General features: G+C 49.5%; 1 protein-coding gene across 6 annotated transcripts; it reads right to left on the reverse strand.

Moving 5' to 3' along the window:
• Window positions 1-336: 336 nt before the first annotated feature.
• Nlrx1 (NLR family member X1) lies at window positions 337-14932 on the reverse strand. Of its 6 annotated transcripts, none has more exons than XM_015986366.3 (10): window positions 14783-14932; window positions 12001-12122; window positions 11416-11485; window positions 10984-11072; window positions 9906-10525; window positions 8424-9245; window positions 3887-4482; window positions 3007-3093; window positions 1700-1951; window positions 337-1199 (listed from the first exon to the last, which is right to left on the reverse strand). In XM_015986366.3, exons 2-10 carry the CDS (start codon window positions 12068-12070, stop codon window positions 878-880), a joined length of 2928 nt encoding a protein of 975 aa, XP_015841852.2. In that variant the 5' UTR covers window positions 12071-12122; window positions 14783-14932; the 3' UTR covers window positions 337-877. The 6 variants fall into 6 exon arrangements, with proteins under 6 accessions (XP_015841852.2, XP_042136685.2, XP_006992832.2 ...); XM_042280751.2 differs by lacking the exon at window positions 14783-14932 and adding an exon at window positions 14463-14750; XM_006992770.4 differs by lacking the exon at window positions 14783-14932 and adding an exon at window positions 14263-14410.
• Between the last annotated feature and the right edge of the window lie 10153 nt (window positions 14933-25085).

A 25085-nucleotide genomic window follows, 5' to 3' on the forward strand; every position in this document is an offset into this window, starting at 1 on the left:
GAGCTATAGTTACAAGTGGTTGTGAGCTCCCCCACCATGTGGTTGTTGGGAATTCAACTCCTGTCCTCTGGAAGAACAGCGACAGTTCTAAACCTGCTGAACCATCTCTCCAGCCTTTCCCTGCTTTTTCACTATTCTCTTTTTAAATAGTTTATTGAGAATTAGTGGCAAAGCTCAGCTTGTTGGGGCTGCCAGAGCCCAGGCATCTGTACTAAATAAAACTCCAGCAATTCTACGGCCTCTGAGTCTAGTGGCCAGGAACTATCCTCAGCAGAAGGTAAACCAGACTAACCCTTTCTTGGAGTCACCAGGCAAGGAAGAGGAGACCACAGGCAGTGGAAGACACTCAGCTTTTTAATAGCAGCAAGGTGGGCACACTTATGCCTAGTGGCCTTGAGCCATCGATACCTGTGTAGTTGGGGGGCCATGAGGCTGGGGAAAGCACCAAGTGAGGGCATTTTGTGTCCAGAGGTGAGCGTAAGGCAGGATTGGGAAGCCACCCAGTACATCTGCTGGATGGCAGAGCCCCCAGCACGGCACACATGAGAGGTGTGCCCCTTGTAACAGAATCAGAGGAGAGAGAGGCAAGGTTGGTGGTGGGGCCACAGGGCAATTTGTCACACAAGTGTCATAGTCTTCTTAGTCCTTCTAGGCAAAAGAAGAGGTGACATCCTCCATATCCAAGCATCTGCTCACCATATTTGACCTTGGGAAGTCTAGCTTGGGGTCCTTGCTGGACTTGTAGGTCAGAGAAGCACAGTTGTGCCCATTGCTTTGACTGCAGATCTTTCTGGAAGGAGTTGTGTACGCCAGCAAGCCATACAGGGAAGGGTTTGGGGGCCAGTGGTCCCACAGCCAGGTCACAGCTATCACTGTCTCAGCTCCCAGAGCCTCCCAGCTGCTCCAGAAGGGTCTTGACCTCGCTCTCCACTCGAAGCAGCTGAGCCTTGCGCCAAGGATTAAGGGTGGCGCCTCGGCTATCTTCCAGATCCCGAAGCAGCAGCTTGAGATGGCTCTGGACCCGAGCCGGGTCCCAGCTGTTGAGGTTGCGCTGGACTTCACTAAGGATCACTGACCAGTATTCAGACACCGCTGCTCCTTCTGTCAGTGAGGCTACAACCCGGGCACCACCTTCACCAGAGCCCCCCAAGTCCCGCAGGACCTGGCGGCCCTCTGAACTCAGCTCATTGAAGTAGAGGCTGTTGGGAAAGAGATGGAAGGATGTCATTCACCTGGGTTTTGAGAAGGCCCAAGGTGGATAGGCAGAAGAAAGCCAGAAAGCTTTATAACTCCCTACAGGCTGCTGGGTGGGAGGGGCCAAGTGTCTGTAGTAAGAGATGGGGATGTAGCTCAGGTGGCAGGTAGAGTGCTTAGCATGCACAAAGCCCTGGGTTCACTCCCTAGCATCCCCAAAAGAACCTGCAATAAGCCAGAGACAGAGGTAGAAGCCAATGGAAGCATTTAGTGTGATCAGGGACAGCGTCCCTAGGAGAAATGGTGGTAGGGAATTAGAGCAGGATAAGGGACAATCACAGAGGATTTCGGTTGGCTCAGCACTGGGTAAACTAGGATAAGAAAGGGAACACAGACAGCAGGCTCAGGTCCAGAGCACCCCCTGGGTGGGAAGAACATAGTGAAGAGACAGAAACAGCAGGGTTGGGGCCTGGGTGGGGGGGGATGAGATCAGCCCGGGACTTACTGCAGCAGCTCCAGGGAAGGGTGCTCCCGAGCAGCCTTGGCCAAGGCCAGGGCCGCTGCATCACCAGCACCGTTGTAGGCCACGTTCAGTTCCTGCAGCTGCCTGTTGCGGTCCAGCTGGGCAGCCAGCAGCTGCAGCCCCTCGTCTCCAAGGTCGGTGTGCAGCAGGGACAGGTGTGTCAGCGAGGTGTTCCCTGCCAGCCCCTCCATCAGTGAGGCCACGCCGGCTGCTGTCAGTGGGTTGTTGGAGAGCCTAAGGGCCACAAGCAAGGCCAGCGGTGGGGGGGCGGGCGGAGCATTGGAGGCGCCCAAGCTGGGTGTTGGGGTTGGAGGCCAGCCTGGGTACAGAAATGAGGCCCAGGAGAAGGGACAGTGAAATGAGGAGTGGCCCCTGCCCAGGACGGGGCGTGAAGGGAAGCAGGTTTCTCTTCCCTCTCCTTTCTGTTTCTCTTGCTTCCTGACTCTCCCTGCCCCTCCTTTCTATTATTTATTTATTTATTTATTTATTTATTTATTTATTTAGTGCATGTGTGCCTGTGGGGGTGAGGCGAGGGAGGTGGCTATGGAGGTCAGAGGACAACTTGTGAGAACTGGTTCTTTCCTTCAAACCAACTTGTGGGTCCTGGGGATTAAGCTCAGTTTGTCAGGCTTGGCAGCGGCCACCTCTACCTCCTGGGCCATCTCATCGGGAGTCCCCTTCAGCCCTCCTTTCCTCTCCCTCCTTCACTTCTGATTCTAGTCAGAAACCAGGACCCCCAGGCATCTGGGTTCCTAGGAAATCAGCCAGCACGTTGGGAGCAACTAGAGAGTATCCTGCATTATGGTGAGTCTGCAGGGAACAGTGGCTCTGTTGCCAGGCAACTGGCCCAGGAATTACTGCAGCTGTCCTGTCCCCGAGGCTAATATTAGCCAGGAGAGAGGCTTTCTTAGCACCCACTGCTGGTGTCTTCCTTGCTCCTTTCTTTATATTTATTTTTGTTTGTTTGTTTGGGGGGGGGGCAGAGTTTCTCCGTGTAGCCCTGACTGTCCTGCAGACCCTGCAGGAACTCACTCTGTAGCCCAGGCTGGCCTTGAACTCAGAGATCTGCCTGTCTCTGCCTCCCCAGTGCTGGGGCTAAGGGCATGCGTCTCCACCTTGCTCCTTTCTGATGCTAGTAACGGACCTGGGCAGGAAGCTAGCCAGGGCCCAGACAACCTCTTTTCTGGAGCCAGGGCAGGCCTGCGCCGGCCATGTTTGTGAGGCAGGGTGCTCATCATGTCAGAGGCCATGGGAAGAGCCAGAGCCTCCCTCGGGCCACTGACACTCACCGCAGAGTGGTGATCTGGCACTGTTTGTGCAGCAGCAGGTCTCGGAGGTCCCTGCAAGCCTCGGGGCCCAGGCTGTTGAGTTGCAACCTGGAGCAGGAGGGGAGGCAAGAGACAAAGAAAGCAGATCAGCATGGAGTCTTCCTGTGGACTGTGCCCCTTCCTCACCAGCCTGCTTCCTGCCAGCTCCACTCTTCTTCCCTCACGCTGCTCCCGTCACCCCTGCCCACACCTTCTCCATCCCACCCAGCTGTGGTCTGCTGTGCCAAGGGACATGAGTTGGAGGCTTGCGGTTGTATTGTAGGAAGGTCGAGCCTTGATAGATGAAGCCTGACGGAGGATCAGTAGGGGGTCTGCACTGGGAGTGGGTTGGTGTTCGGCAAGCCTTCTCCCCTGGCCTTCTCTACACACAGCTAGTTCCTTCTCCCCCTCTCTTCCTTCTTAAGACAAGGTCTTCCTCCTCCTTCTCCTCCTCCAAGATTTACTTATCTATGAGTGCTCTAGCTGCATATACACCTTTACGCCAGAAGAGGGCCACCATGTGGTTGCTGGGAATTGAACTCAGGACCTCTGGAAGAGCAGTCAGTGCTCTTAACCACCGAACCATCTATCTCTCCAGCCCCAAGAGACAAGGTCTTATGTAGCCCGGGCTGGCTGGGAACTCACAATGTAGCTCAAGCTGAACTCAAACTCACAGCGCTCCTCCTGCCTCCGTCTTTTGAATTCTGGGATTAGGCTTCGCTTTCTGCTATAGTAGCAACAGAAAGCAGACTCCTACATGTCCCCTGGCCCTTCACTCCTTTGGCGTCTGGCACCTTCTCCTCCCCGCTTCCTATCCAACGCTCTCTTCCCTTCATGCCTGCACCTAAGGATCAGTCCTCACCCCAGTTTCCGGGCACGCAGGAAGACAGGCATGAGAGTGTGTAGCCCAGCAGGATCCAGCTGACAGGAAGCCAAGTTCACCTCATCCAGAGGGTGCTTTCCACTTCCTAGGACAGCGGCTACCACGGTGCACTTGAGGGGTGTCATGCGCACACCGGCTAAATTGAGCTGGCGCAGGGAGCGGAGCACCTCGGCTGAGAAGCGCTGGTTCTGGAACTCATAGTGGAAGAAGAGATGGTCAAGCAGCTCGGAGGGGGGCAGCACCTGCCGACCCAGCTTCTCCAGTTTCTTCTTGATGGCCTGGGCGTTTTCCAGGGCATCCAGGTTCTTGATGGGGCAGCCAAGCTGAGCCAGCACCGCCCGGTTGTGGGCAGAGAGCAGTCCCCCCATGAACATGGGGAAGAGCTCAAAGACTTCGTCCTCAGGGGGTTCGTCTGGGTGGCGCCGGGGGCCCTCCACACCCAGGATGCTGGCACCCATCTGATCCAGAACATCGTCATTGTAGTAGTCCTCCTCCCGGAACATCTCCAGCACCATGGCCTGGGCCACCGCCTCCCGACTCTTGCTCACCATGCGCCCAAACACTCGCGGAACCACCTGGATAAGAAGCATGGGGGGCGGGGGGTGGCCTTCCACACATCCAATCAGCCTTCAAGGCTCAGTTCAAGATAGCTGCTCTCCCTCCAACTGTTCTCACCTTGGGATCTCCCCCTGAACTCACAACACAGTTTGCCAGATCCCGCTACTCCTCCTTGGTGAGACACTCTCTATGGCTCCCTGCTGCTTGTGAGGCAAACTCCACACATTTAGCCGGGAATAGGAAACTTTTCATAATCTGGCTCCAAATTGACTTTTCTAGGGTCATTTCTCAAACACTTGCTTCGTGCACTCCAGATGTTAGGGACCTCTTTCTTCTCCCCAGGCACCCATTCATTTTCTAGTCCAGGAGCGGGGTGGGGAAGAAGAAATACACACACAGTTGTCCCTCCACAGGCAGCCAGTTCTGGATCCATTGTGGATATCAGATATGCCTGGATGCTCAAGTCCCTTATGTAAAATGAGTGCTTGTATATAGTCTATGCACACCTAACTGTATTCTAAATAATTCTGGACTATTGACAACACGATACAATGTAAATGCTAAGTACTGAATGGTTATGTGGTAATTATTTATGCTAGATAAACAGTACTAATATTGTGTTTAAAAAAAAAAAACCTATGTATGTTTAAGACAGATACTTTTTGTGTGGGCAGTGCTGAGGATTGAGCCCAAGGCTTCACACATGTTAAGCACATGCTCAATTACAGAGCCACAGCCCCCAGCTGCATTTTTTAAAATTATTTTATTTCATTCTATGTGCATGGGTGTTTCATCTGCAGGTATGCATGTGCACCATGTGCGTGTCTGGTGCCTGTGGAGGTCAGAAGAGGACACCGGATCCTCTGGAACTGGAGTTATGGATGGTTGTGAGCTACCATGTGGGTGCTGGAAATGGAATATGTAAGAACAAGTGCTCTTAACCACTGAGCCATCTGCCTAGTCCCTTGCATTTCTTTTAAAGATTCATTTTTTTTTAATTGTATGTATGCATGTAGGTGTGTGCACATGAATGCAGGCTCCTGAAGGGGCCAGAGGGGGTTGGGCCTCCCCAGAGCTGGAGTTATAGAAGGTTATGAGCCACTCAACGTGGGTGCTGGGAACTGAACTCAGGTCCTCTGCAGGGGCAAAAGGATCTCTTAACTTCTGAGCCATCTCTACAGCTCTCTACAATCTTTTTTCAAATGTTTTCCTCTATCTTTTTTCTCTTTCTTTCTTCCTTTCTTCCTTCCTTTCCTTCTTTCTCTCTCTTTCTTTTTCTCTCTCTCTTTCTTTCTTTCTTTTTTTTAAGACAGGCTCTTGCCAGGTGGTGGTGGTGGTGGTGGTGGTGGTGGTGGTGGTGGTGGTGGTGATGCACACCTTGAATCCCAGCACTCAGAAGAGGCAGGTGGATCTCTGAGTTCGAGGCCAGCCTGAGCTACAGAGTAAGTTCCAGGAGAGCCAGGGCTACACAGAGAAATGCTGTCTCAAAAAAACCAAAAGAACAAAGACAGGCTCTTACTGTTGAAGTCCACACTAGCCTTGACCTCAAAGTCCTCCTGGTTTAACGTCCAGGGTCCTGGGATTAGAGGCAGGTGCCCCTAGGCCTGTTGGTCATGTATTTTCTTGCCCTTGTTCTTCCTTCTCCTCCTCTTCTTTTTGTCTTCTTCTTGAGAAGGGGTCTTGTGTCCCAGGCTTGACCTGGAATGTCTGTCTAGCTGAAGATGACTTTGAACTCCTGATCCCCCTGCCTCCACCTCCCAAGGGCTGGGATTACAAACTCAGGCCACTACATCTGGTTCTAACATCTGCAATCTGCAGTAGGATGCATGCACAGACAGCAGATGCACTGGGCTGGCTTTCAGCCGCTCGGTTGGAGACCAGGCTGGGTGTTATAAATACATCAACACTTTCAACGTCCTGATCATCCCAGCAGCCATGATGGATGTGGCTCCTGCTGCTCCGTGGTCCTGTGTGACAGCCCCAGCCAACCCCAGTGCCCTCCTCCGAAGCCTCCAGCTCCCCCTTTTTCAGAGCCTCCATGATGCTGCTTGCTAGAGTTCCTGCCACCCCAATTGTCCTCTTGGCTAATCCTACAGTTTAAATGCTCTTCCAGAAGGCTTTCCTGACTGCTCAAACCAGGTACATCTCTCTCTTAGAACATCAGAACTTTTCTTATCAGCATTTATCATTTTTCATGATAACTTGCAGAGTCATTAACTGATTGCTCCAACAAACCTAACACACTGCCCGGTGCACGGCAAGGTACTGAAATATTTGGCAAAGAAATGAGTTACGTGTGGGGAGGTTTGCTATGTCACCTTCCACCCTTGCAAAGACACATGAGGTCGTTTGATAGCACCTCCTCTGATGTCTCCATTATTGTTCATTTCCCTTTTTTTTTCTTTTCTTTCTTTCTTTCTTTTTTTTTTTTTTTGTTTGTTTGTTTTTTGTTTTCAGGACAGGGTTTTTCTGTGTAGCATGGCTGTCCTAGAACTCACTCTGTAGACCAGGCTGGCCTCAAACTCAGAGATCTGCCTGCCTCTGTCTCCCGAGTGCTGGGATTAAAGGTGTGCACCACCACCACTGCCTGGCTTATTGTTCATTTTTCAGATGTCAGGTTCTTGCCACAGAAGTGATAGTACTCAATACTAATCTGGGAACAAGACCAGAAAATACCATTTTGTGAAGCTGAATCAACAGGATCATCATGAAGAGGGCTGAAGATGTAGTTCAGTGGTAGAGCATTGCCAGACATGTGTAGGGCTCTGGACCCAACTCCCAGATCAGAAAGAAGAGAAGGAGCGTGAGAGTGTATGTGCATGTGTGTGTGTGTGCAGAAGCCCGCGATTGATCCCAGGAATCATCCTCAATCACCCTTTCACCTTATTCTTTGGGGCAAAGTCCCTCAATCAGACTGAGCACTCACTATCCAGCTTGCTCTAGGGATCCTGTGCCTTAGCCTTCTGAGGTGGAATTATGGGTAGCCCACCACAATCATTCAGTATTTCCATGGGTTCTGGAGATCCAAACTGAATCCTCATGCTCACTGCCAGCATTTTAGCCATTGAGCCATCTGCCAGTCCAGTTTCTTCAAGATATAAAAAGAGACTGGAGCAGTGTGTCATCTCCAGACCTCTAGGGCTGATTTGCAAACAGAGGAAGAAGCAGTGAAGCATCTGGCAGACATCAGCAAGACTGACTCCCTCCATCCCGCAGGAACATCCCACATCCGCCCAGCTCACAGCATCGCCCTCAGGCCTGTTGGCTGGTGGACCTGCACCCGGGATGGAGATTGTCCTAAACCAATTACCTATGCCATCCATCCTCCCAGTACAAATGAATAAATGGCGTCTGCCTTATAACCTGTCTCCAATGATTGAGTTAGGATGAGTCATTGCTCCTGGGGCCTAATCGCCTCTGAAGGAGCAGACACAATTGAGTTTCTGGGCCCAGGGTTACTGGGGATGTAGCTCGGTGGTAGAACATTTGCCTAGCACGTGCCAGACTATGGATCCAATCTCCAGCACCACAAAAAGAAAAGAAAAAAGTTGTTTCTGGGCCTGCAAACTAGATTGCAATGACCCAGCCTGCTTCCCAGCAGCAGGAAAAAGAAATAATAATTAAAAAAATGAAATCCTTGTTAGGAATCCATGTAGGATTGTTTCAAAAAGTCCCTGTAACCTCAATCCCCCTCTTACCCCCAAGCCTTCCTGTGGCTTCTTTCTCCACATTCGTTAGACCTCAATTCCACTAAAAGCTGAATTTCCAGAGGATTCCTATGTATGCAAGAGGCGGCCTCTCCCCACTGGGAGAAGAGCAAGAGGTGCATACAGATCATGAGGCAGTCTGGAATCCTGGGAGGAAGGAGCAAGGAGTGTGTGTGTGTATTTGTGTGTGTGTGTGTGTGTGTGTGTGTGTGTGTGTGTGTGTGTGTGTGTTTAGGGGCAGGGATCTTTACCTTGAGCAAGTTGAACAGCAGAGGCAGAATCCGCAGGGGCAGCAGCTTGGCCACGATGCCCAGTACCAGGCTGACATCCTCCCCTACACGGCCCACAAACTCGAGAACCTCTTTGCCCACTCGCTGCAGGGCTGTCTTCCGTAAGCCCAGCACGATGTAGAGGGCAGCCAGGTACTCCTGCATAGCAGGTACGGTGAATACGAAGGTACCCAGGTGTCCTGGTTCCACACACGGGGCCAGGAAAAACCTCAGGGCGTCCCGTCGGAAGATCTGCAGCAGTTGAGTTTCCTCCTCTGTCTTGATGCCAGCTTCCAGGCAGCCACGGACATCCTCTTCAGAGAAGTAGGTCTTTCGGGATGACACCCCCTCATAGGCCAGCTTGCCCATAGTTCGGGCTGCATAGGCCATCAGGGATAAATTGGAGGGATGGGTGCTGTCCAGTGTTTCCCCGCTGAAGTTCAGACGCAGGAAGCTGGTATAGATGCTTGTGAGGGTCTGGCCGGCAGGTGTGGGAGCATGGAGGAAGTGCAAGGTCGCACAGACAAGCCAGCAGTAGGAAGGCAGGAAGCAGGCAGCAGTGATCTGATGGTGCCCCTCCAGGTTTCTGGACAGCATCTGAATCAGGTTGTCCCGCTGAGCTGGTGTGGCTGAGACACCCGCACCGCCTGCACCGTATCCACAATCAGGCTGGTTAAGGCGGAGCTGGAAGTAGAGCTTCTGTAGGTTGGTATCAGAGAAGCCGCAGATCTCACCATAGCGGCCCACATACTTGCTAGGGATACGGCCAATGGCAGAGGGCCGGGTGGTTACCAGAATGCTGGCCTGGGAAGGATATGGTTAAAGGTTAAGAGAGAAACTTCTATGTCTCAAGAAACCTGATTGTCAGCCAGGTGGTGGTGGCGCACACCTTTAATCCCAGCTCTCAGGAGGCAGAGGCACGAGGATCTCTGTGAGTTCAAGGCCAGCCTGGTCTACAAAGTGAGTTCTAGGACAGCCAGAGCTGTAATACAGAGATACCCTGTCTTGAAAAACCCAAAAAGGAAAAGAAAGAAAGAAACCTGATTGTCACAAGTCCCTAAAGACGGAGGATCCAAGAATGAAGGGGATCATAGTTACCACATTATAACTAACAGTGCTGTACATGGTGGCACATGCCTTTAATCCCAGCACTTGGGAGGCAGAGACAGATAGATCTCTGTGAGTTCAAGGCCAGCCTGGTATAGATAGAGAGTGCCAGGGCAGCCAGAATTACACAGTGAGAACCTTTCCCAATAATATCAGTACTGATTACCTACTCACTTAACCCATACAGAACAAGGACAGAAGGAGACAGAAGTCTGGGAAGGTAAGTGACTTGCTCAGGGTCACCCATTTAGGAAGTGGAGGGGCCAGGAATGAACTAACCTAGGTACTGTCCTATACAACATCTATGTAGGCCAAGAACATAAACCTCCCTATGGAGCAGGTTAAGGGGCGACCCACCTCAGGAAGCATGTACTTGCGCAGCAGGTTGACCATGATGGCAGCCGGTGCCCCGGGTTCCTCTGGGTCATTGCAAAGCCCTGTGCCTGCTAGCCGGAAGTCAAGGTTGAGACGCTCCAAGCCATGGAGCACAAAGAGCAGACGGGATCCGGCAGCGGTCATCAGGGGCAACACCTCCTTCAGGGGTGTGTAACGCTGGGTCACAAGTTGGCACAAGGAAGCTGGGGTGGAGCCCAGGGATGACAAATCCTCACAGGAGAAGGGGATGAGCAGCTCAAAGGCCGGCAGCCTCCCGTAACACCAGTCCAGGACCATCTTGCGTACCAGTGTGCTCTTGCCAGTACCCACGGTCCCGTACAGCACCACGGTCTGCACACGGCGCCCACAGGCATCGGGGTCAAAGAGTTGGGACAGGGCCAGTGGGGGCAGCCCAGCCTGGGGTCGTTGGTGCCCTGTGGCCAGCTCCGCAGATGGGCGAAGCAGCTCATCCGGGGTGCTCTCTCGGATCACGGGGTCAACGTGCACCGTGTCTAGAGCAAAGGTTGGTCCAAACTGACGCTCCTCTCTGGGCAGCCGGCTAAACCACTCCATGAGGTTCCGGCGATGCCTTTGGATAGCTTCTGGATGAGAAAGCAAAGGAGATGGGTCAAGGCAAGGCACTGGAGATGCTAGCTCTTCGGGCCAGCCAGGGTGGTTGTAGGTCAGGGTAGGAAGTCAATGCAGAGAACTCAGAGATACAGGAGCCCACTGTGGCGTGGGCTCATAGAACTCCCTTAACCAAGATGACTCAGAAGGTTTATAAGCCCCATGACAGAAAATAGGGGGCCTCTGAATGAATTATGCAGAGCCTGGGCTGACTGGCTCCCTGACTTTCTGGACTCGAGCTGAAGGTAGGGAGAGAGTGTCTCTGTAAGTGCTTTGTGTGGTCCATGTGCACACAGCATCAGTGACGCACAGATGAAGGAAGGAAGGGACACGGAGGGAGGGACCACCAGTAGATGACAGCAGTGGATCCCCTGTGCCTTCCTCGTCCTCCCTCTCCTTCCAGGCCCCTCTCCTCTCCACACCCCTCCTTTACCAGTAGCAGAGATGCTCCTGAAGAGCTGCCCATGCTTCCCTGGTGGGGGAACACTGTCTGCTGAGTTTCCATGGTGACGGATAAAGGTCCTGTGAGCAAAGACATGGGATGATCCGGGGTTTAGAACTGAGCTCACCCCTGGCGTGGGCTCAGTCCAGTCCAGTCTGCATTTTCTAAGATGAGACCCGAACTCTTACCGTTCCCAAGGATCAAGGCCTGGCCTGGACGTCCAGCCCGAATTGCTGCCTGCCTGGGATTCAGACTGGCCTCTGCTAGATCTGTCCCACTCCCCATTATTCTATGTACCTCCACGACCTGGAAGTTGCCTCCTTACCCTTCCCACCCTCTCTCCCACAATAGCACATTCTGACCGTTCCCATCTCCTGAGCTATGTCCATCTGTGTTCTGAGGCATGATATATCCAGGTCTCACCTAGGGGGCCCAAGGTGATGCACCCCTTTAAACAGCCAACTCCAGTGGGTCAGAAAGGAGATCTGCTCATCTACAGAAAGAAGAAAGGGGCAGCATCTGCAGATCCCATCCACATCTCCCCTCTAATACACACCCCAACATTGGCATCAAACCCCGCTCTTATTTACCCTTATAGTAGCAATGTGCTATCCTAAATAGCAGTTATTACATAATCTTCTATTTAGCTATATGATCATTTGATTATCATCCATTTCCCCTCTATGAGGGCAAGGCTCACATCTGGTTTTATTCACAAATTATATACCAAGAGCCTAGCCCACAGTCTGGTACACAGCCAACACACAGCTAATGTCTTGGATGAAAAACCAGATTGATGTAGCTAGAAGGGGCCTGCTCAGCCCCTTTGTCTTAAGACGGGGGAAGGAGGCTCTGGAAGGTGAGGTGCCATGCCCAAGGACACCAGCTGCAGTGCCACACAGCTGGGACGGGCGCACCTCATGTCTGGATCCCTGCTTTTTTGGAAGTACCATCTGGACCTTGAAAGCAGAAAGGAGGAGTCAAAACAAACCAGAGCTTCCTGCTTACCTGATAGCTGGGGTGTTCTTCCCAGACCTGAGCCCCAAGAGGTCCTGGACAAACGGCAGCCCCACCTCATACTAGGAAAGTCGGGGCCTGGAGCAATTAGAAGCACCTTCTTTCCTGTTCCCCTGAAAAAAGAATGTTGTGAATGGGGCTGGCAAGACGGTTCAGTGAGTAACGGCTCCTGCTAGCAAGCCTGAGGACCTGAGTTCAATTCCAGGAACCCTCTGGGTAGAAGGAGAGGACCACTCCTGAAAGTTGTCCTTTGGCCTTTGTTTCTACATCCCCACAATAAACAAATAAGTAAATGTATAAAAGAAAAACTTGCCAGGAGGTGGTGGCACACGCCTTTAATCCCAGCACTTGGGAGGCAGAGGTAGGAGGATCTCTGTGAGTTCAAGGTCAGTCTGGTCTACAGAGTGAGTTCCGGTTTCACAGAGAAACCCTGTCTCGAAAACCAAAAGGAAGGAAAAAGAAGAAAGAAAGAGAGAGGAAGAAAGAAAGAAAAAGTTAAGAACAAACAAAAAACCAATAATGTAAATTGAAAAACAAAACATTAGTATGAATGTATGGCCATCACCTCCAGGTGGCCCCTCAAACATCCCATCTCTCTCTCTCTCTCTCTCTCTCTCTCTCTCTCTCTCTCTCTCTCTCTCTCACACACACACACACACACACACACACACACACACACACACACACTCCCTCTCCAACCCTTACCCTTAGCATCTAAGAAGGGACCCTCTCCCAAGGGAGGCTGAGCCTGTCCTCAGATATCAGCATGTTTGAAGCCTGGCTTCCAGCTCTCCTCAGCGAGGATAATCCCAGCCTGAATGATTCCGTTTCATCTCCTACCAACTCCTGCCTCCCCGCTGAGGTTTCACAGCTGCCTTTGTCCAGAGTTCCAGCCCAGTCATCTGCTTTTAGGTTTTATTTTGCTTGCCTGCCAGCAAGCTCAGATGGGAGACCTGAGCTCACTTCCAGCGCCTTTTCTGAGCCTAGGTTTTCCCCCAGTCATCATTATTCACTTCCTTCTGCCTTTGTGTCCCAGCCATCAGATCCCTTTGGCTGAGTTTTAATGGTTTTGTCACTTTATCCTCTGACTTTTATGTAAGCTGCCTTTAAGGCTGGCATAAATAATAAATGAATGTGTGAATGAACTTCCGGCCTGACATAAGGATGTGCTGCCTCTGCCTCCCACTTCACCCGGGGCAACCTGGCCTCACCAGCCCCCCTCCTCTGGTTCCTTTTCTACAGAGCTCCTCCAAACCCTGGATTCACACTGTATTCCCTGGCTTTTGATTCAAACCCTTGCCCCTCTTCCCTTCCGGGTAGGAGACAGTCCTGCAGATCCCTCCCTACTGCTGTGGCCCGGGCCCTTAACTTCTTCATCTCAGAACTTATTCAGATCCCTCCGGACCTCACAGGACCCCACTTCCTCAAGACCTCTGTGCCTTCACTCTTGGCCTGTTCCAATCCCTCATTCCCTGCAGAAATCAACTCCCTAAACTTATGCTACTTAACAGCTGCAAACCCCAGGCCCACAGAAGCTATTTTTCTAGGTTTGCCCCCAGCCCTCTCCTCATCCTCCAGGACTACAGGATTCTTCTTGCTCTGACCTTTCTAACTCAGTTCAGACATTTTGCTTAGCATCTCCGTTATCAGAATCCCAGACACTCTTGAAGATTCTGCTCAAGGTACTCCCTCCCGAGTATCTTCGGTTCCCCTCCGCTCCTTGACATGCCTGTGCCCCAACTCTGTCGTGGCCTCCCTCACTGACACTGGGGTTAAAAGAGGGGGCAAACTTGGGAAGTGGCTGCATTGAACAACCTGCTTTGCCAGGGGTAGCCGGAGTAGGAGCTGGCTAGGGTGTCGCCTGGGCTGGGGACAGGAGTCCCAGAGTTAGAGAAAGGTCCTGAAAACCCGGCAAATCTCAGGGCTGGCATCAGCTCCAGGTCCACTGAGTCGAGATAAGGCACACAGGGTTTAGGATAATTCTCTCATCAAACAGTTGTCACTCATCAAAACAGGGAGTGCGACAAGGAGGCGCAGAGCTTCCCCACCAACAGCTCTCCCACTTCCACTTGGCTTCGGGGAGCAAAGTGAAGCTGCCAGCAGGCCCACAATCAGCGAGCGCCCAAGCTCCGGCAGAACTCCCAAATGCCACTTCCCGCTCCCGTGACCCAGCACCCCGACTCTTGCTTCCGGGGCTCATCGCAGCCGCCCAAGCGGGGACCGGAGGAGTGATCGAGCCAGCTAGGCCTTTACCCAGGCTGCCCAGGCCCTGGTGCCCGTCGCCGCGGCCCGGAGCGGTGGAAGCCGGCGTCTCCCGCTGGCTCCCAGCGTCCCTGGCTCGCTCCGCACGGCGCGTCTAGCCCGCCTCCGCCAAGCCAGCCAGCGCGCAGCCCGGCCCACTCTGGCACCCCGCCCGGCCTGGGCACCGAAGCGCGCACAGAGCGGAGACCCACCGAAGGGCACCCGAGGAGCCGGCGCGGGGCGAGGACCGGCCCCACCCGGCCCTCCTAGGACCGGGGTTCCCGTACTGCCCCCTGCAGGTTCCCAAGCATCAGGCCCCGCCGATGACTTCATATCCACCTCCCAGTCTGGAGTTGTTGATAACGCCCATTTTACAGATGAAAACTGCAGATGAAGCGCGGAAGGGTGACATGACTGGCGCAGGTTGTCCCAGTTGGAAGTAGATGAGTCGGAACAAGTGTAAGCCTTCCTCACTCAGATATTCATCCCCAGGGCCTCCTGACCTCTCTTCCTGGTCACAACTGTCGCTTACCTCCCGGCACAAGACTAAGCCTTTCTCGGGTCTTCCCTTCTGTGTCATGCAGCCCCAAGACCTCTAGGGGGGCCTCTGTTCACTTTGGCCAGGAAGGAAGACTGGGGACTGATAAACAGTTCCTACTCCAACCTGCTCTTCCTGTCTGACATCCATCCAGTCATGGTTTAGCCCTGGGACTTCCGGGTCCTAAAAACCCCCACCCTTATTCCTTCCATTCAAGGAACATCCAAGGGCATGGCAGAGACGCCCATCCCCTTCAGGCAAGGAACGCCTCCGCATGCAAACATGGGTGCGATGTGCAGGGAACAGACATGAAAGAAGAGAACTCGAGAGAGAGGTTCCTCGGGGCAGGGCTGGGAAGAGGCGTTTGTGGTCTACCCTTCATCGGAACAGAAGACAATGGTGATTATTTCATCTAGGCGACTGTCCATTCATTCCGCGTGTGGTGTTGGGCCAGTACTCACCCTGGGCTGCTAACCAGGACAAGTCGTGCGGGAACCCACCATGCTGACAGTGAACGTTCTTCAGAGACAGAGGCAAACCATTAGGAAAGCCTAGAAGAGGAAGTTACTACCTGCTTCTAGCAGGGACTGTGACATTTCAACTGGACGCTAAAAAGTACATCGGAGTCGGGCGGTGGTGGCACACGCTTTTAGTCCCAGCACTTGGGAGGCAAAGGCAGGAGGATCTCGGTGAGTTCAAGGCCAGCCTGGTCTACAGAGTGAGTTCCAGGACAGCCAGGAGTGTTACACAGAGAAACCCTGTCTCGAAAAACAAAAACAAAAACAAAAACAAATAGTCAGAAAGGCATAGTGAGCGGAAAATGGCACATTTGCATTTGAAAAGAAGTTCTTCCAAGATTGGAGAGGTGGCTCAGCTGTTAAGAGCACTGGCTGCTCATCCAGAGGACCTGGTTCAATTCCCATCACCTACATGACTGCTCACAACCACCTGTAACTCCAGTCTCAGTGGATCTGACGCCCTCTTTTGGCCTCTTAGGGTACTGCATTTATGTGGTGCACAGATATACATGCAAACAAAACACCCACACACATTTTAAAAATTAAAACAATAAAATAAAAGAAATTCTTCCAGAGGAATTGAATGAGGCTGAACATCTCCATGGATACAGTCTCAAGGGTAACATTTAAGTGCCTGGGGGGCTTCTCTAGCTTTACTTTACTTACCTAGCCGTGGGAAGCCAACTGTCACCTGGCTACAATTATTGGTCATTGCTCAGAGCAAGCCATTTCTCCCCCCCCCCATCCATGGGTATGACAACAGTGTGGGTTTTATTAATAACATATATTTCGGTTGGCCTCTGTGTGGGCGCCATGGGCCCTGGCCCCCGACTGGGAGTGGCTGCGGCCTTGCTTGCTTGACCTTGATCAGAATTCCTCCCTATTCGGATTCCCTGCCGGTATCCACCCTTCTGAATGCTTGAGGGAAGTTCCTTGTTGTGTATCCTGTATTTTGGGCGTTAACTACTTAGATGCTAGATGGTCGAACATTGAGTCTGGAATGTAGACCATTGACAGCGAACTTCTGCCCTCCGGGGGTTCCTCCATTTGTGCTGTAAGCCTGTACGTATTTAAGGTTTCTCCCCTCTTTCAATAAACGGCATTCGACATCCAAACGTACGAATGACTCGCTGTCTCTTGTCTCTATTTTTTAATCCGCAGCCCTTCGCTCAGACATGGTGAACGGTTAGCGGTGACGCGGGCGTTACCGCTACAAATGGAGGTTCCACCGAGATCTGAGAAAGAAAGGACCAGCTGACGGACACTCTTGGAAGGCCGGCCGGCATTTTACAGGTAAGAGTGGATTGATATGGGTGCAATTAGCTCACAGTCAGTTAATTGGACTGTTGAAGCAGGAAGGCACCAAAGTTAAGTAAGGGCAAGACAGCTTAAGATTTTAAATGAAAAAGGAAATCTTCCCAATAGAGAAGAGGGAAGGAAAGGAAGTTTCCTGTTAGAAAAGGGAGAAAAAATTTTAATCAAGAAAAAAGAATTTTCCCGGTAAAAAGGGGAAAAATTTTTGAAACTAGGCCTAAAGATTTGGGCCCTGTAGAGAAAAGATAAGGAAAGAGAGAAGCCTCTTCCCAGTGGTAATGGAGGACGTAAAGACTTATTCCAGTTGTAGAGTTTTCAGGATAGCTGAAACTCTGAGCTCTTTCTTCCCGCCAGTGCAGAGCGGCAGCATCTGAATTACAAAAAATCGACAGGTAGGCCTCATTGCTGCTGGCTGAACAGCAAGCGAGCCCAGAGCTTAAAGTTTTGCTGTCTGTTTGCTTATTTTAGTTCAAATGTTTTTTATTTTTCCCTCAGAGTGGGAATAATTCAATATTTAGGATCCCTTTGTGGGAAATGTTTTTCTGTTTTTCCCTTATGGTGGGAATAACTCGTTATTAGGTAGTCCCTTCACGGGAGTAGGAAGTTTAAACGTGAGTTTATGAGTGCGAATGCGGCCCAGGCAGGTGCTGACAATAGAGCCTGAGCACTGGGCAGAGCTAGTGAGCTGGGGCTGGAAAGGGACTAGCACTAAAAGTTTAAACTGGGCCTAACTTCTGGTGAAAAAATGGTTTCGGTCAGGACATTGAATGCTAAGTCAATGCTGTGTGAATAAAGGATGTTCTGTTCTGTTCTTTTGATTGTCTTGATAAATGTTTGGATGAATGTTTGATCCTCATGGTAGATAAACTAAAGGAACAAAATTCATAATTTTGAACTATATATTAGGTATGGTCTTGTCTGTTGATCATTACTGAAAATTTGGCTCTACAATTTAAGTTGCTTTCTAGGAATTCTTGGTTTAATTCTATAGAAATATAACACCTGAAATAAATTGGGTTATCAACTTATTAAATAATGTTGCTAAGATAATCCATAAATAATAATCTCTTACTGATAAAGAGGTTACAAAATTATTTTTCCAGTAAATAAAATACAGGTAAATTGTTTGGTCCACATTGTTAATAATTGGCTATTTGTGCTAATGTGTTACTTGAAATCTATAAAAAAGAATCCTCTTTTTAAGATTTTATAAAAATACTCAAGAGTATTACCTAAAGTTTACCTTTCCAAATCCTATAGAGATTGTATTTAATACTTTTATTATTGGCACATGTAAAAAGGACCATGAAAACAAGCTGGTGATAGAATTGCTCAATTATTATTACTTTCATATTTTAAACTCAAAATGGTGCCGATATATAGAACTGGAGGCTTTAAAAGTACAGGAAAAAAGGTATTTTGACAAACAGTTATCAATGATAAACAGCCTAAATTAAAAATAAAATTATATGGGATTGAGATTGAAAGATTATTGGATTCTGGTGCTGGGTATATCTATAATTTCACAGGAATCCTGAGATCCCAATTGGCCCCTTAAAAATTCTACCTCTAACCTACAAGATATTGGCACAGCTCAGACGCCGTTACAGAGCAGGCTACTTTTAAATTGGAAGGATGAGGAAGGTCATGCAGGAACTTTTCAACCATTTGTGCTACCTGACATTCCAGTGAACTTGTGGGGACCGGATATGTTGGATGGCATTGGAGCGGTGCTTACTACACAGCCTGTACAACAGATGCTAAAGAGTCAGGGCTACTGCCCGGACAGAGGCTTAGAAAAAATGTTTCAAGGAGGCCCACAACCTGCGACAGAAAAACTGTGTCACTAGAGGTCCTGGGGATACTAGAAGATTAGGGTCTTTTCCATAGAGGTCACTGCACAACAGCCTTCGATTATGCAACCAATAAAAATCACTTAGAAAAGTGATAACCCTATATAGATGGAGCAGTGGCCCCTTGCTAAGGAAAAATTGGAGGCTGCGTATGCATTGGTTAAGGAGCAGTTAGATGCTGGACATATCATTCCTTCCACTTCACCTTGGAACTCACCTATATTTGTTATTAAAAAGAAATCAGGAAAATGGAGGCTGTTACAGGATCTTAGAGCTGTAAATAAAACCATGCTTCTCATGGGAACAACACAGCCTGGCTTGCCTGCCCCTGTGACAATTCCTAAGCATTGGCACTTAATTGTGGTTGACTTGAGGGATTGTTTCTTCACCATTCCTTTGCATCCCGAGGACAGTCCTCGCTTTGCTTTCAGTGTTCCTTCAGAAAATCTTAAGGAACCTTATCAGAGATATCAGTGGGTGGTATTGCCTCAAGGAATGGCCAATAGCCCTACTATATGTCAAATTTATGTGTCTTTGGCCCTAGCTCCAATTCGAAAAGCTTTTCCAGGTGTTTATATAATTCACTATATGGATGATATATTAATGGCTGCTAGAGATAAAAAACTTGTTTTTGATGCCTTTTCTTATTTACAAGAGGTTCTTAGCTTGGCTAATTTACAGATAGCCCCAAAAAAGGTACAGGTATCTTTTCCCTATCATTATTTAGGTCATGAATTGTTACGCACGGGCATACGCCCACAAAAGATTACTCTGCGTATGGATCAGCTACGCACACTTAATGATTTCCAAACCTTTCTGGGAGATATTCAATGGCTTCGGCCCACTTTAAAAATTCCAACAGGTCAGCTTCGCCCCTTGTATGATGTCTTAAAGGGCGACCCTGACCCTTCATCTCCCCGTAAATTAACAGCTGAAGGACGTGTAGCCCTACAACATGTACAAGAGGCCCTGGAACAGGCTCACGTACAGTATATAGATCTTAATTCTCCCTTATTGTATTTGATATTTTGTTTTACTCATTCACCTACTGGAATGTTTTGGCAAACAGGTCCTATTTTATGGGTACATTCCCCAGCTTCTCCAGCAAAAATCATCACTCCTTATCCACAGGCTGTCGCTCAGATTATATTTAAAGGAATCAAGATCAGTGTTCAAACTTTTGGTAAAGAGCCAGATATTGTGGTGACCCCATACACCCAGTCTCAAGTAGCATGGTTGCAAGCTAATGATAATGATTGGGCCATATTGACATGCTCCATACAGGGTCAGTTTGATACTCACTACCCCTCCAATGATGTGTGTCAATTTTTTAAATTGCATCCTGTTATATTTCCCAAGATAGTACAAATGACTCCTATTCCTCAGGCCCGTGTGGTATTTACTGATGGCACTTCACGTGATTTTGCTGTGGTGGTTTCTGGTAACATAGTAAAGAGAATAAAAGTCCAGGGCACTTCTGCCCAGATGGCAGAGGTACAGGCACTGTTGCTTGCTTTACAGATGTTTTCTGATGAGAGTGTAAATATTTATACTGATAGTCAATATGTGGCACATGCCATTATGCCTTTGGAAACAACAGCCTACATACCATCCATTTCTTCCATTCATGAATACTTATTACAAGTACAAGGACTTATATGGTCTCGCTCACATAACCTTTATGTGGGCCACATTAGAGCTCATACTCAATTGCCTGGACCTCTAAGTGAAGGTAATCAGAGGGCTGATGCCATTACTCGTATGGCTGTCACATTAGTCTGTTCTGCCTTTGATAAGGCTACTCAGTTGCATCAGCGTTATCATCTTAATGCTGGATCTCTCCGTTATCATACAGGCATAACCCGGGAACAAGCCATCCAGATAGTTAAATCATGCCCTACTTGTATGGAATTTTTACCTGTTCCTCATTTGGGAGTCAATCCTCGAGAACTTTTACCTAATCATGTGTGGCAGATGGACGTCACACATGTGCCTTCCTTTGGAAAATTACAATATGTCCATGTGTCTATTGATACATATTCTTCTCTAATTTTTGCTTCTGTCCATTCAGGGGAAAAGGTTAAGGAAGTAAAAAATCATTGTTTTCATGCTTTCGCTTACATGGGAGTGCCAAAATGCATAAAAACTGATAATGGTCCTGCCTACAGTAGTACGGGATTTTCAAAATTCTGCCAAGATTTTTCTATTGTTAATAAGACTGGTATTCCTTATAATCCTCAAGGGCAGGCTATAGTAAAACGCTGCCATCGTACCTTAAAAACTTATATTGCTAAAGTAAAAAAGGGGGAGTTAGGGGCTCATCTTTCCTCTCCACATTCTATTCTTTCCCTTGTTTTATATATTTTAAATTTTTTATCGGTGGATTCTGCTGGAGTATCTGCTGCAGATAAGCACTGGAGGGCTCCTGTTGCAAATCATCCTCTGGTGCAATGGAAAGATCTTTCTACTGGCACTTGGAGGGGACCCGATCCGGTGTTGGTGTGGGCCCGGGGATCTGTTTGTGTCTTTCCACAGGACAATGAAATTCCTCTCTGGGTTCCTGAACGCTGTGTGCGCCCTGTGGCTGCTGCTGAATCCCAACATGGCAGAGACCTATTGGGCCTTCGTAAAAAACTCTCCCCTTCTGATGCCGATGGGGATTGAGAGCCCAATACGGCCAGCCTTGGCAAACATTATTCTAAGCCTAGGAACTGTAGCCATGTGGTTGAATTCCTCAGAAGGTAATGTATGGTAACTTTTTTCAAAAAACATTGAGAATGTACCACACCTTGGAGATTAAGGATAACTCTGAAGGTCAATGAACTTCAGTTGTAAACAGTAACATACCAGCTAAGCCTTTTTCGCATTTTGCAACCCCCCTCAAGCTGGTGCAGTACCTACTTTTCAGGAATGGCTCTGTGCAACATTTATTTGCCTCCTGAAATTCATCTAGCCTTTTTTGAAGATACCTCAAAATTTGTGAGCCTGAATGTGGCCATTATTGAGGCCATTAGTTCTACTCCTTGTTTGCTGTTTTTGTTTTCTGTTTTCTTTGTTTCTCAGTTGTTCTCTTGCAGACCTGCCAGCCTAAGTAGTGCTGGGATCAAGAAAAATGGGCCTTGGTGGTTCGTGTTCCTGGAGCCGTGTCCATGCCAATGGACCGTGGCAGCTAGACACAGATGATGCTCACACGCTCCAGAAGAGACTCTGACATCGCTGCTGCCGTTGTTGCTGTTTTAGCAGTGGTGGTCACTGCTGCTATTGTTTCTGGGATTGCTATTTCATAATTGGTTACTACAGCTAGCACAATGGAGACCCTGGCAGCAAAAGTAGCTACCACAGTTAGTTAATCTTTCTTCTTATTGGGCATGACAAATTTAATTCCACTTTTATACATTATAATTGGCTTTGTAAGTTGTAAAAAATTATTAAAACTCAAGTTCCATTTGCTTATGGGATACCACCTTACAAGGACTCCTATTTACAGCAAGGCTCGTTTTAGAAGGGAGTGGTTCAATTGCCTTTAGCCTCCTGGCTATGGGTGGGTTCGGACTTCTGTTGGTCTTTTCTGTGTCACACAGATTGCAAGCCCAGTGCCACTTTGAGATCTTTGGCGGCAGTCACTCTACAGCTCACATGGTTGAGTCTGTATGATAATGAGTATTCAGAGACGGGTAATGCTTGGGCCGCTGCCACCAACCTAAGACAGAGCACTTGTGTGGCCTGGGCAAGTGTCTCTATGACGGGTAAGGTGGTCTGCTGGTCCCACGCAACCTAAGTCAGAAGCTCATTTAATAAAAAGGGGGGAACTGTGGGCGCCATGGGCCCTGGCCCCCGACTGGGAGTGGCTGCGGCCTTGCTTGCTTGACCTTGATCAGAATTCCTCCCTATTCGGATTCCCTGCCGGTATCCACCCTTCTGAATGCTTGAGGGAAGTTCCTTGTTGTGTATCCTGTATTTTGGGCGTTAACTACTTAGATGCTAGATGGTCGAACATTGAGTCTGGAATGTAGACCATTGACAGCGAACTTCTGCCCTCCGGGGGTTCCTCCATTTGTGCTGTAAGCCTGTACGTATTTAAGGTTTCTCCCCTCTTTCAATAAACGGCATTCGACATCCAAACGTACGAATGACTCGCTGTCTCTTGTCTCTATTTTTTAATCCGCAGCCCTTCGCTCAGACATGGTGAACGGTTAGCGGTGACGCGGGCGTTACCGCTACACCTCTGCAGACAGAAGGCCTGTGAGTCATGCTGCAGACATGTCCTCTGTCGTCTGGCCTCAGTATGCGGCACCAGATGCTCCAAGAGCCATGGCACAGAAGACCATTGGATCAACTCTGCCCTCCAGCCCTGTGCACAGGCCCTGCCACAGAGAGGCCGCACGGTGAGAACACAGTCTCTGAGTCCCAGCAGGCGGGCACGGGAGAGAGGACCCATTTCCAGACGGACCTGGATGGGCAGGTTGCTGGAACCAGGGGGAGGCAGAGTGGGTGGGTGACAGTGTCCGGAGAGCTTACCTGTCACTCCTGCCTGTAAATGGAGGTGGCAGCGCTGTTCTTACCCCACCTTGGGGTGGGGGTGGGGGTTGCTGTGGGACTCAAAGGAGCTCTCTTTGTGAATTTGTGAACCATTCTGCAAGTATTCTCAGTGCCTGACAGGTGACGTGGCTTCAGATGGACTGTTGCCCTCTCTCTTCTCTGTGGAACTTCAAACCAAAGGTGTTTAATTATTTCAGAACTATTTGCTTTTGGGGCTGGGAGTGTAGCTACTCAGTGAGAGTGTGTTTAGTATGGGGTGGGGAAAGGATTTCCTCCTCCTCCTCCTCCTCCTCCTCCTCCTCCTCCTCCTCCTCCTCCTTCTTCTTCTTCTTCTTCTTCTTCTTCTTTTGTCAGAACAGGATTTCCCTGTGTAGCCCTGGCTGTCTTGGAACTCAATCTGTAGACCAGGTTGGCTTCGAACTCACAGAGATCTGCCTGCCTCTGCCTCCCGAGTGCTAGGACTAAAGGCATGCGCCACTGCCGCCTGCCGCCGCCCGCCACCGCCACCACCACTGTTGTGAGATATTTGTACACTGTGTGAAGATATATCGCTATGGTTGGTGTAATAAAAAGCTGAATGGCCAATAGCTAGGCAGGAGGTATAGGCGGAATTTCCGGGGAGAGAAAGGAAGAGGAGGAGGAATTGAGGTGCTCAGTAGAATCCGAGAGACACAGAGAGGAAACAGGAGGTGCAAGATGGAAGAGAGGTAATGCCACGTGATAGAATGTAGATGAATATAAATGGGTTAATTTAAATTATAAGAGCTATAGGCCAAGCTTTCATAATTAATAAGAAGTCCTGGGGCTGGAGAGATGGCTCAGCAGTTGAGAGCACTGACTATTCTTCCAGAAGTCCAGGGTTCAATTCCCAGCACCCACATGGTAGCTCACAACTGTCTGTAACTCCAAGATCTGACACCCTCACACAGACATACATACAGGCAAAACACCAGTGCACATAAAATTTAAAAAAAAAAAAAAGAAGTCTTCATGTCATTATTCAGGAGTTGGCTGGTGGGACAGAAGAAGACTCATTACATAGCACCTAGCGAAGAGTTCTTTCAAGAAGAACCAGCAGAAGGCCTTGGAGGCCAAGGCCTGTAGTCCTAGCCATTTAGGAGGCTGAGGAAGGAGAGTTACAAACCCAAGGCTGCCTAGGCTACAGAGTGAGTTCAAAGCCAACCTAGGCAATGTGAGGACCTTGTCTAAAAGTTTAAAACAACTCGGGAGGCAGAGGCAGGCGGATCTCTGTGAGTTCGAGGCCAGCCTGGTCTACAGAGTGAGTTCCAGGAAAGGCGCAAAGTTACACAGAGAAACCCTGTCTCGAAAAAGCTAAAAAAAAAAGTTTAAAACAGCTGGCGGCGGTGGCGCACACTTTTAATCCCAGCACTTGGGAGGCAGAGGCAGGCAGATCTCTGTGAGTTCGAGGCCAGCCTGGGCTACAGTGTGAGATCCAGGACAGGCACCAAAACTACACAGAGAAACCCTGTCTTGAAAAAACAAAAACAACTCCCCCCCCAAAAAAAAGTTTAAAACCCGGGGATGTGCAGGATCTTAGATTCAAACTGCAGCCAAATAAAATCAACAAATACAAAATACAGTAGAAAATAAGAGGCAAAGGAAAAGAGAAAATTGGAGAAAGCCCAGTGAAGTCCCTGCCATTCCCATCCTGGAGGTAGGTGAGGCTCTAGGGCAGTGGTTCTCAACCTGTGGGTCATGACCCCCTTGGGGTTGCATATCAGATATTAACATTACGATTCATAACAGTAGCAAAATTACAGTTATGAGGTAGCGAGGAAATAATTTTATGGTTGGGGGTCACCACAACATGAGGTACTGTATTAAAGAGTCGCAGCGTTAGGAAGGTTGAGAACCACTGGGCTGGGGTCTTTTCTGCTGCCCATTGCCCTTCCTGAAAGCCACTGACTGGCACTCTCCTTCCCTCTGGAGAGAGTCATGGGTCACTTTGTCAACAGACCTATGTAACAGACATGAGTTCCCACACACAGCTTGCAGACCCAGCTGTGACCGAGAGCCCTGACCCATGCTGAGAATGGAGTCCGATGGCAGAAG

Source organism: Peromyscus maniculatus, chromosome 7, assembly GCF_049852395.1.
Source record: "Peromyscus maniculatus bairdii isolate BWxNUB_F1_BW_parent chromosome 7, HU_Pman_BW_mat_3.1, whole genome shotgun sequence".
Taxonomy (NCBI): domain Eukaryota; kingdom Metazoa; phylum Chordata; class Mammalia; order Rodentia; family Cricetidae; genus Peromyscus; species Peromyscus maniculatus.

Excerpts from the sequence above, each read along its gene's own strand:
- Nlrx1 (XM_042280749.2), bottom strand. The coding sequence starts at position 13,940 with ATGCCAGCCCTGAGATTTGCCGGGTTTTCAGGACCTTTCTCTAACTCT. Across the intron at positions 11,486-12,000 it reads AAGAACACCCCAGCTATCAG|ATGAGCAGATCTCCTTTCTG; the intron begins GTAAGCAGGAAG and ends TTCTTTCTGTAG. Across the intron at positions 9,246-9,905 it reads GCAAGTACATGCTTCCTGAG|GCCAGCATTCTGGTAACCAC; the intron begins GTGGGTCGCCCC and ends TATCCTTCCCAG.